This window comes from Lonchura striata, chromosome 1A (genome assembly GCF_050655825.1).
Source record: "Lonchura striata isolate lonStrDom1 chromosome 1A, ASM5065582v1, whole genome shotgun sequence".
In the NCBI taxonomy this organism is placed as follows: Eukaryota; Metazoa; Chordata; class Aves; order Passeriformes; family Estrildidae; genus Lonchura; species Lonchura striata.
The window spans coordinates 58,152,245-58,164,600 of NC_140741.1; the positions used below are offsets into that span (position 1 = coordinate 58,152,245).

General features: G+C 38.6%; 1 protein-coding gene across 5 annotated transcripts in view; it reads left to right on the forward strand.

Annotated features, from left to right (window-relative positions):
* Nucleotides 1–12,140, forward strand: part of NEDD1 (NEDD1 gamma-tubulin ring complex targeting factor) — a 29,437-nt gene extending 17,297 nt beyond the window's left edge. For 2 of the 5 annotated variants that reach the window (XM_021527952.4, XM_021527953.4), the window contains exons 12-15: nt 324–456; nt 749–905; nt 3,203–3,269; nt 3,956–6,310. In XM_021527952.4, the coding sequence (XP_021383627.3) occupies nt 324–456; nt 749–905; nt 3,203–3,269; nt 3,956–4,060 (462 nt within the window). In that variant the 3' untranslated portion in view covers nt 4,061–6,310. Of the gene's footprint in view, nt 1–323; nt 457–748; nt 906–3,202; nt 3,270–3,955; nt 6,311–10,421; nt 10,565–11,292 lie in introns of those variants that run through there. The other 3 variants (XM_085568225.1, XM_085568226.1, XM_021527954.3) reach the window with 3 other exon arrangements.
* Nucleotides 12,141–12,356: the final 216 nt, after the last annotated feature.

Consider the following 12,356-nt stretch of genomic DNA (forward strand, 5'->3'; position numbering starts at 1 on the left):
TGCCTCTGCACAGAGCTTAGCTACTTTTGTATTGCTCTTGAGAAGTCTAAGTTGCTAGGAGTGATACAACCTAGTCACAACATTTTTAATGTGAAAATCAGAGGTCCCTGCCTTTTGCACTTGCTTCTTTGTGCCTACTTGAGGCAATTTTAGCAATGTGCTTTTCAGATAGGAAATGAAAAGCATGTATTTCTGAGCAGATTCCTAAAAGCAAAAATGTTTCAAAGTGCACTTTGGAAAACTTAGTCTTCAAATGCAATTAGACAATTGTAACAAATAGATTTAATCTTTAAAATAAAAAAAAAAAATATTTCTGTTGTCAGGTTTCAAAATCAAGCTTATCAAGCATAGAACCTTCTCCACTATCATTTACTCCTGATGTAAATGACAAACTAATGAAGACTATTCAGGCCCATCCTACATATGATCTACCAGTAAATGGTACTACCACAACAAGTAAGTTGATAATTTTGGCTCAGTTCTAGGTGTGGTTGGTTGTAAACTGACGTGAAATCAGATAAAATGGACTTGATCTCGGTTCTTTAAATCAAGCCAACCTTGCTAAAATATTTCTAGTTGCATCTGAAAAGACTAACTCTAAATCTGATTTATTCTTTGTACTAAGCAATATTTGAGGCAAAATTAATTAATTAAATAATTATTTTTTTAAAAGTATCAGTGTAATGTGGTATATGAATGGTTTTTAATTGTTTTGAGGGTTCTCAGTATTTTATTTTCAATTGCAAAGGTTCAAAGCTAGCATCACCTGTCACTGCTGGAGTTGCAAGTTCGTTGTCAGAAAAAATAGTAGAAACCATTGGGAGTAGCAGACCAAATGCACCTCTGACAGCAATTCAAATAAACTTCATTCAGAATATGATACAAGAAACAATGGATGACTTCAGGTACCGGTGTTCCTGCAGAGTGTTTTGTTTTCAATGACATGTTTTCCTAATGAGGTGTTTCAGCATCTGCTCAAACAAATTTTTCTTTGGATTAGAAAATTACACCATTTATAGCCCTATTTTTGAAAAACTAGGTATGAAACTTAGTTTTTAATAGCTCTGATGACTAATTAGACTGATGCCTCTGAGGGCTGTTGGTGTATGACTTTGCTGATGTTTCCAGAGTGAGTGAATATTTCTCAGATGGTATATTTAGTCTGCATAGCAAGGTCTCTACTCTTTTCCTGAAGCCTTGCACTGGTTTCGTTTCCTCCTTGCTTTTCCCCCTGTCTCAGCAGGAGAAATTTCAAGTTGACAGTGGGGAGAATTTGACATAGCCAGTTGGCTTGTTTTGGCTTTGATTGTTATTATCTTGGCATGTGTAAGCTCACACAGTGTGTGTATTTCTGCTGGTGGAGCTTTGCATTGACATAACATCTGTACTGTAAGTGAATGGTCAGTGTCAGCTTACTTTGTGGATATCTAACCAGCATTCCAATTGTCTTGAAAGAAGTCAAATTAACATGGTTCTATTTAGAGTGCAGTTTGAAGAAATGGAGAAGTTAAGAGAATCTTATCTAGGGCATCACTTCCTAACCCACATTTAAGATGAAGTAGGTTGAATGGAGATGATAGAGAAGAATTGCGGGGCAGGGGAACTGCTGTCTTTATGACAAAAAAGCAAAGCAAAACTAGTTTAGTAGGTCTGTGTACTATGGCTGCTCTGTACCTGCCAACAGAAAATACATCTAATGTTATTTTATATCTTTACATAAATGTAGTATAGTAAAACTCCCCTGGGATTTTTTGGCAATAAACACACATCTGATGAACACCTGTAACTGATGTAACTTAAAATGCAGTGTATGTATTGCAGATGTGTTTTTAAGATCTATGTTCAGGCACTCCAGAGTTAAAAGTTATGCTTGCCAGTCTTTTACTTCCAGTACCTCAGATCTGGTGCCTTAATTACTGTGTTTCTCCTCTGACCTATACTTTCTGGAGTGTCTGGAAGGCTCTGCTGGCCCTTTTCACAGTTTTAAATTGCAGATACATTTAAACTGATCATGAAAGATTGTTAGTACTGTGGTCAGTAAGAGGGAAGTGAGCTATTGGAAGCTTCTCATTGATGTAACTACTTGCTGAAACCTGAGGAAAGGATTTTTATCTTCCTGCCTGAAATTTATTCCTCTTCAGGTAAAGGGGGGAAAAACTATGAACCTTCAGGAAAGGACCAGGAATAATATATAATTCATTTCGATCCATAAAGATGTTTGTTTCTTGATCTCCCTGTCTTTGGGAGATAACTTACATCTTCGGATTTACAGGATGCTAGCTGGCATCCTATATATTCTATACATTCAAAGGAGATGGCCTCCAGTAGGAGTTCTGTAGCACAAAATAAAATTCTGTGGAAAGACAAAGTGAAGATTGCCTTTGGATTTGCTGTATGTTTGAGGAAAGGAAAATGAATTAAGATCTGTCTGTGCCCACTTAAGAAACACCTTGCTTTGTCAGAGCAGGGGTACCCATAGCACTATACTCAGTCCCAGACAGCTGCACTGTTCAGGAAGAACTTGTCAACTTGCCTGCTTTTCTGTGAGCTGTTCTCCTTGTTCTTCCTCAGCTCCTGGAACTGTTGTATTAATGATCAGAGGCTGTTTTCAAACCTGGTTTTTGTAGTGTGAAGTGGTTGTCCATGAACTAACAAATTCATGTCCACTTCACAGACAACACTGCCACTGCTTTTATTTAGATTAACCTGCATTATTCCATGGTATTGAGAATAATGTATCACTTACCACAGTTGATGTTTTGGGCCCTTTTACAAGAGACTGTTGAAAGTCACGTACTAAAAAGGTCTGTCTTCAAGTACAGATAAATATCTTTCCCTGTGGTGCTTATGATCAAGGGATTGAAAATTAGCTTTGAATGGTGAAAATGAGAGGAGCTTATAGCTTGCAAGTGAAAAATAATCTTGATATCAGCATGTGTATATTTGTGTTTCTGAACTGAAAAGTCCTGCATCTTCCTATCTGCTGAAAAGAAATTATAAAAATCAGTATCATAACAAGAGTATTTCAAAATAAGCTGTAGAAGATTATTTTTCATAGTCTACAGGTTTATAGACTTAATGAATGAGGTGAGGATTTTGATGAGTGAAGGTGAGGAATTGTGGAGTTTTGGGTGCTGAGGGTATGCAAGAGACTGCTTCCTAAGTAAATCTAAGCATCTTCCTTTTGCAATTCTTTCCCCAGAGAAGCATGCCATCGAGATATTGTGAATTTGCAAGTGGAGATGATCAAGCAATTCCATATGCAGTTGGTATGTACAAGGACCATGATGGGAAATGTATTCAGTTTTCAGTTTTGGTAATACTAAGGCATGCAATCTTCTCTCAAAACTGAAAATCTGTTTTGTTTATTAAGACCTAGAAAGGGAGGCTTTCATGTGAAGGAGAGGAAAAATATGAATGGGAATCTGTTAAATTGTTTTTCCTTTGATTAATAAAGGGAACCTAGGGGTTCAGTAGGTATGAATTCCATATTTCAGGAGTTACAAACAAATTCAGCTGTCCTTTGGAAAGGGCCAAAGGTTGGGGTAAGGAGAAGATAGATGGAATTCAAATAGAAAGCTTCATTTAGAGATACTGTATGCATACTGAGCTGTTCTGTGTTCTTTAGCTTCACCTTTTTATGAATCTTTGTTCTTTTGATCTGCGTTAAAAAGACTTTTTAGTCTGGGTTCTGAGCATTTTATTGGAATCTGCATTAGTAGATTCTCATCCCGAAGAACTGCAAAATATCCTTTGATAAAACATTCACTAATGTATTAATGATAAAAATACTGTATGTCAGCTTAAAAGGGAAAATCTTACTTTTCTTATCAAAAGTTTTTAAAACCAGAATTATTATGTTACTTCATTTTTAAAAGAAATATGAAAGCCAATAGGATAAAACTGGAATTACTGACTTTATTGCTACTGATTGAGACTTTTCTCTTTTCTGTAGAATGAAATGCACGCTTTACTTGAAAGATACTCTGTAAATGAAAGCTTAGTAGCTGAAATTGAGAGACTACGAGAGGAAAACAAAAGACTGAGGACTCACTTCTGAAAGATTTACATTGCTAATTTTATTAGCATGAACTCACTACAGGTGGTGTGTTGTCTCTGACAGATCATCTATCATCACTATAATATTGTTTGAAGACCTGTTACTATTTTGAACATGAATCTATTCTTCTAAATAACTGGTGTAAGATACTTTGTGTAATTATAAAATTTGTAGCAGATAGGCACTGTATAAAGAACATTTGCATTCTCATTCTGACCACCTTGCAATGCAGTCGTCTAACAGAAAAACTTCAAGGACAAGTACGGTATTGGAGTTTTAGCAATACATGAAGTGCCTTTTTGTAAACAAAATCAAACCAGGACAGATTCTTTTACTCTAGGAACTTTTTTATATATACCTACTTTTCTATCTGCTTCTTTATTCTACTGCTGTCAGAAGCAATCACTACAGCTTGCCTTTTCAGATACTTTCCTTGAAGAAAAAGGGGAGTGAAAGCTCCTCTTTTGTGCACAACATGGAGTCTTGTTTACAAAGAGCTGGAAAGTACAGTCAGTTAAGTTTATTCAGCTGGCAACTCTTCTGTCCTGAGCTTGAAAAACTAGAGCTTTCAACTAGAGCTTGAAAATATTCCCAAATTTGGTGCCACAGTCTTTCTTACTGAATTCATAAGTTTGTTGTTGCTAATGCTACATCAACTGCACAGTGAGATTTTTTTGTTACTGCTTTGACTATGAATCTAGAATTCTTTTTATTTACATGTATTTGAATGTTGTCATAGCTTGTCTGATTTGAATGCAACTTTAGTCTTCAAAATGTATATATATTAATAATATAGCCATTAATAATACACCAATGTGTAATGGAAGCCTTTCAGTCTGACTCAAGCACCTTTTGTGCCTGACCTCCCCTTCCATTGGTAATGAACAACTCTTGTTATTGAGCAGTCATGTTGTAGTTTTGAGTCATGTTGGTTTAGCATTATTGTGGCCTTTTTCAGATAGCTACATACCAAATCTATTATCTTGTATTATTAACAACCATTAAAGAGCAATCATTACTTCAGTAGCATAATAATATCATACTGGTATGTCAGTATTTCTGAAATGAAGCTCAGTAGGAAGTCCTGACTATTGAAGTGCATGGGATATTTGGCTTGACCCTTATTTTGACAAGAAGATTAAATTAAAACTTCAATTTTAAATTACTTTAAAAACATTTGCAAATTTTAAATGGAATTTAAAATTTCTCTGAAAGACTTCTTCTACATCTTCTTGCTATTTAAGTTTTTCTGGAAGCTTCCTAATTTTCCCTCTAATATTTGCTTGTTTCTTTTCACAAATTCAAAACTCAAGTAAAGTCTAAAGAGCAGGTTAAAAGGCAGGTTAATTATTTACAATATCTAGTGTTTAAATCCACAATGACACTCTCTGCTACTAAATGAGTAGATAAATAAATGTAAGCCATAATATATAGTGTAACTTATTTTTTTATGTTGCAAAGCTAAAGAAAAACTCCAAACGTGTCTATAATGTTTCCTTATCTTTTGCTTTTTTTTAAAAAAGAGACTTCCGTTTTTGATGTCATTTAATGAAAAACAGTCTTGTAGCAAAATGAGGGTGTTAAAGTAGCTTTTAATATTAGGGAAATGACTTTAAGTATCTGTAGTTGTACTGCTTTTAAAAGCTTTTAAAATATTTCTATGTCACATATAACTTCATATTGAAAGGAAGCAAAGAAAGTTGCAATTTTTTTACTAACTTAACAGTCTAGACAAGTCTTTGTTAAGTTCATAGGATATGTAAGCTTTACACATAGACCACACAGTTCATGAAGATAGTAGTAGTTGAAGGTAGCAAAAATATCTTAGCATCCTTCTATGTATGCTTTTCAGTGTTAATGAAGTAACCTTGCATATTTCCATCTCTTGATTTGTTCAAGTGCTCTTGCTGGTGTACCTGGATGACAGCAGGGAGTTAGACCATTATCTTGGGTATTTTGCTTATAGGCAATTTGGTTTCCTGATACTGAACTGTATAATGTTTTTAATTCCCAAATGGAATTAAATGGACTATAGCAAGAATGATTAAAAAGATTTTTAGGGCTTTTGTCCATGTCTCAGGATTACTGTAGTGCAGGTGGCTTACACATGGTGTGTGGAGACCCACTCTGCCTATCTCAATTAGGGTATGTTTTGCCTTGTACACAATTTGATTTGTATGTTAAAATAAAGCTTGTTTCAACCTTTTTGAGGAAAAAAGCTGTGGTGACCACTTATTAAAGATTAACACTTATCTGTGTTGTAGTTGTTATGCCTTATCAGGTGCCATCTACCTCTTTTGCCTCTGTGGCTTTATGTAGAATATCCAATCATTTCTGCAGAAATGTTTATAGTACCTCATGCTTGTGGAGTAAAGGACAGATGAGCAGTTCCCCCTTCCAAATTGAAAACTGTTACAGTCATGCCAGAGAGATCATATTCATAGCTAAATAGCACATTTGAGCAGATGTTTTGGGCAGGAGGAATAATCTTGTCTCCTGAGATCCTGGTGAGCTGGACATCTTGTGTCTTCTTCATGTTAAACTTATGGATGTTTAATTTTTTAAATTCCCTTCTCATGCCAATACAGACTTTCTATGATGAGTTTATTTGCAGTTTCAAGGTATGTAGGGTTTGAAAACTGATTTTGACTAATTGATTTATTCTCAAAAAAATGCAAAATGACAGCATGTTCTTACTTCCTGGCAGCAGTCCACCAGTACCTGATACACACACTATATTCTTCATAAGCATGACAAGGATGAATTTGGAAGTTGCACATTGCCCCTCCTGCACAAGGAGCATGGCCTACTAGAAGAAAGAACATGCTTTACAGACTGCATTGACAAACTGTACAGTTCCTTGCCAGCAGATGCCCTAGATACTAAAACTGAAGATGTAAAATGGTTATAGATTATTTATATATAAAGTAACAGATTTGATACTGCTGAGCTCTTGAGGCTGACAGGTGCTATGTCTCTGCTACCCGCCAGTGCACTTGTGTCTTTGGGTCATTATGGTGCTTGTCAAGAGCTGCACCTTCTGGTCAGGCTGAGTCATTTTCACATCATCTCAGGCCATGCATCTAGGCAATACTGATGAACAAATTCTCAGCTGTGGAAACAATCTTGTACTCTCCTGAAGCATCCTGTGCCTGGCACTGCCAAAGATAGGTTACAAGGCCAGAGGGACGAGTAAAGAATTCTGAGGTGTTTCCAGGATTAAATGTGAAATGAGCTGTGATTCTGGATGTCTCTCTCTAGCCAAGGAAGTACAGACAAGTACCTGTGTGTATTTGTATTTGTCTGGCACAGCTATAGGACACGGAAACTTAACAGTGGAATCATACTCAAAAGTCATGGAAAGATCATCTCTTGTTAGCTGATTTTGGCAGTCTAAGCGATGATACATTTGTGGAACTGAGAGCCACAATCCTTCAGATGTGGACAATGTCATATATAGTATGCTGTCTGTCTACAGCAGTTGCTAATAACACTTTTTGTTATATAGCCACTCTTATTAACATTAGGGGCTTTTATGAGATGTTTCTGGATTTTTTCTTTTTTTTTTTTTTTGTGTGTGGAAAGGTATCCTAAAGCTAGAATGCATATCTAATATTTTCAAAATAAACAGAAACTTTTGAGGCAGTGCATATTTAATAATCTGTGGATTATTAAGAGCATCTTTGAGATGGTCGGGGGGTGCTGACCCAAAAACCTATTCTTGGTCCAGAAGGCACTTGATTTTCAGAGCAAGTTAACAGTCCACTAAATGAGCAGAAACTTAGAGGTTATTCTGTCTTCACCTGGATATAAAACACAGCTGTCTAAAAATAAAGGAAAGAGAAGTATCGACTGCTGATACTTATTCCTTAGCTTCATTAGTACTCAAGACCTGAGCTCAAGTAGGAAGTAGCATTCCCTCTTCCAGAGAGACTATCATGACTGAAGATGTTTGGTGGAGTAATAACTGCCCTATTTATTTTGGACTGTGCCTATGCTGAACTAGTTCAGGACTCCAAATGCTGTTGCAGCATAAACAGTAATGCTTATTCTTTTTTTTTTTTTTTGGGGGGTGGGGGACTTAAATCGTGTTAGAATTTTACAAGTGTCTGGCTTGAGGCTCTAAAATTGGCTGATGAATGTTGGAAGCCATCCACTCTCAATCATGTACTAGAACAGGAGTTCTCTGAAACAACTGCCAAGATTTGTATTATCAGTTGCCCCATGTAGCCATTGGCCTAGCTGCAGACATAATTTTGGAGGGAGTTTAAAATTGTCATTATACCTCTGAGGTATACCTGAGATATGTTCTGGTAGTAGAAGCTTCTGTTCTTACTAGCAGAATATTTTTCTCCCTTAGTTCTATCATGTGTGAGTTGCAGGACAAATGCTCATGCCTTGAGCTCTCTCTCTTGAATTCCTCATTTGTTCTCTCATTCTAGCTAAAAATACCAAGGCTCATATAATGGAAAGTTATTATAGTTCCTTTCCAATATCTTACACCACAAAGTTCTGTCTCTTTATGGAAATCACTGAGACAATGCTTTTTCAGCTTATTATTTTGCAAGAATGATAATTCTGATTTATTCTTTTCATCCCTACTTGTCTTCTTAGTAATGGAGAAAGAACAAAATTACAGAGAGAAAAGGATGCATGAGAAAAGAACACAATTTCCTATACAGGTTATTTACATACAAGTGCCTTTACTGGTTATAAAAATGCACATTAACTAACACAGGGCAGAAGTGTTCTAGAATTAATTTTAAAAAATTAGTACTATAAATAAATACTAATGCTTGGTTGCATTATTATAACACTACTTACCAGAATGCCTGAATACCCAGAGGTGTCCAAGTGGGGATATTTTTTATAATTATCAGGTTGCAGAGGGTGAGCTGTATTTTCTGAATAGCAATTCTTCATGTTTTCCTCAGGTCTTAGACTGGCCAATCAAAAATTAGGGCGAACCAGCCCGATTCATCACTTTTGAAAGTTTTGGGCTAAGTGAATGGAGTTGTCCCTCTAATTTTGTAACATCTGAGCTGAAGCATTTCTGGGTTTCTGCTGTTCCAATTCTCATGACTGGGCTTTTTTGAGTCAAGAAGCTGATGCAGTTTATCCAAGTCCACCTGAATAAACAGAAGGGTGCAAGATCTATCTAAAGTTTTAAGAGTCTGCCACTTACTGCCATCCAGTTAAGCTTTAAATTTCCAACATTACACAAGTGTCTGCAGATTTATCCTCTAGTTAGTTTGGTACTGAAATACATCCTCTTGACAAGGGAAGTCAGCAAATAAAGGCAAGCTTAAATAAAATAGACCCCATGTTCTCATGCCATGATACTTAAAATTATTTTCTTTACATATTTGCCTAAAAGAAATGTCATGTGGTGCTGGAGGTCACACTCCCACTTGTCCTCACTGGGTGGGGAAAAAAACATCACTGCACTGTGTCTAAAATACTGTCCCCAGAGTCCTATCGCCTATCAGCTCCTCCAGCTCTGAGAAAGTTGTTGATTCCCTGCCACTCAGCAACAGCAGAAGGAATTATAAGTTTCCTTCCCCTGGGATGCATTTGGCCCTGTTCATAGAGCCCCTCTCCAGGGTAGTGTTCAGCACTGTTTCATTCTGCCAGTGCCCATGTCCCATTGCAGGGTGTCCTTCCACAGGGATGTGCTACACCAGATGCAGGTCACACCATTAACTGAGACTAACATCACATGCCGTGTATGGGTAAGGCTCACAAATATACATAAATATCACTGCTTGTTTCCATGGTAACTTTGATGCTTCAGAATGGAAAAGATAAAAAAGCCAGGAACAACAGGAGACATGCAGGGAGGTAACAGCACTTCAGTCACATATATTTGAATTGCCCTGTGCTATTCTGCAATGCCAGAAATCCCAGGTACACCAGACAATCATGCTATGATGATTCTCCAATGATACTATGATTTCTATATTTACCCATCCCATAGTTAATTTGGCTATATATTTTTTGTAGTCTTGGGGTTTGTTTTGAAGTTTACTTTCTACACAAGGTATTAGGAAAAGGCAGTGACTGCTATGTATCCTCTAAGTACAGTATAGAGATCAGTGGTATGAATGCTTTGAAAGCTATGCCATGCTTTTTACAAATACAGGGATTTATGTATGGAACCCACATGGGAGTACAACTGGGATCAAACAAGAGAAACATTGCTCCACCTTTTCAAAAGTGTTTATCTTTGTAAAGTTGAAAAGCACTTTGATCTCATTTTGTTAATTGACAGCACTTATTTTTTGCTGACCTGTCATGAGTTTAATGCCTAATCATGTAGTGTATGCATTCATTTCTCTGTTGAAACCTGGTTTTGTTTCAGTTTCACTTAAGTGGCAATTGTGTGGCAAAGTCCATGGGAAGACTAATCTTGGTACTGAGAGAGAGAATTGGTATCTCGTCACTGCCACCACCTCATCCATCATCATTATCCTCATCTTTGTCAAGAGGTCTCCTCAGGCTAAGGTAAATGTTAAGGAAATTCCCGGGTGGCATCCTGGCAGTCACACACACACCACCTGAGCAGGGACCGAAGCCCTTTCAGTTCCACAGCCCGGATTCAACACAGACCCACCAGGTTTCCTTACCTCCAACCAGCTGGTCCCTAGCATTCCTATAGCAGAGTCTCAGATGTCCCGATCCTTAAGATAATATAATCTCAGTGCTATAACTAAATTACAAAATAATGGTGCCTCCAGTGAGGGACCGCAAACAAAGGAAACCCTTGAGAGCCTCCTCTTAAAGGAGACCCTTAGTGTGTCAAGCGAGGGGATCGTGGGCTCCTGCCATGTCTTTGAGGGTCCGGTACCCTGGCCAGCACCACAGGTCCCCCGCCCCTTTGTTACGCAAAGGGTTGGCACTTCACGGCCCCTTGCCTGAGGCTCTCTCAGCTTACAAACCGAGCTACCTGCACTGAATGTATTCCTCAACAGTAAAGAAACCAAAATATTTTGTATCTAGTCCTTAGATTTCACTGACGATTTACTCTGCTCGTGACTGTTGCCTGTTTCCATCAGGTCAAGCTCTGCAAACATTGCACCAGAGTCATTAGGAAGAGTATGACAATCTGTCTTTCTGAGGGAATTGATTGCTGTGCTGTCAATCAGTTCAGCAGTGTCCTTTCCGGACAGAGTGTGACTACTGAGGAGAGTCCACATTTCAAATTACTGTGTTCTATCTTGTATCTTTCCCAGGAATAACACTGGGCTTGAGAAACCCGACTACGTGTTGACCGTGGCATGTTTAGGAAGGAGGGAGAAACAGACCTAATGATGCCTGAGCAATTAACCTGATTCACCTGCTAATCTCCTTTGAAGATGGGGACCTTGAAGCTGATCTACAATTGAAGAGAAAACCCCGGCTACTACTGCAACTGTTCCTCTTAGCTAACGCTCTTTGAAAAATTCACTCTAATGCCTCCATTACACAGAAGATGAGCTGTTTCATATTTTTCTTCACTGATACTGCTCTTCCTAGTAAATTCGTAGGTAGTAGCTTAACCTAGGGACCACAAGGCTTGGCTAATAGAAGTCAGTCCAGCTGCATCAGAAGAGATGGAGACATTTCTTGCTATTGTTGCTGTGTTAAGAGCATCGAAGAATGAAAACAACTCTCAGAGGATTTACAGCCCTTACCACACACTGAGACACAGCACTGAGGATTCAATAACAGGAGCCCTCCAGGCCCTTGAAATGCTTCTTTCAATGAGCATCCACTCCATCACACCAAGGCTAAGCGTAAACATACTTTTCTATCCATATACTTGTCTCGGCCACGTATTGGGTTTTCCTGATAATGCCACGGAAACTCTGAAGGAGAAAGCAGTACAGCTACTCCTGGTACTATTTCTGTATCGAGGATCAAATTAACATCCCCGAGGGTGGGACAGCTTAGTAAGACTTCAGCGGGCTTGTCTGAGGGCTCTTTTTAAAAACAAGAAAATAATTTGGAACCTGCGGGGTCGTGCAATGAACACTGACATGGAAGAGGTGGAGGGAAGGATGGCGCTAAGGGGCAATGAGTGAGACCTCACTCAGCTTTTCGGCATGAGACACTCGGGCCGCGGCCGTGGAGGTGGCAGCAGACCTGGCTCTCGGGTGCTGCCGCCCACCTCTCCCGGGGCCGCCGGAGCACAGCGTGCTCCCTGCACGGCGGGGCAGGCGGCCGGGAGGATGGGCTGACAAGCCCGGGAGCAGGCACGGGTGCCCTCCCGCCGCTGGCCGCCCGCCGCCTGCGCTGTCCGGGGCGGAGAGCTGGG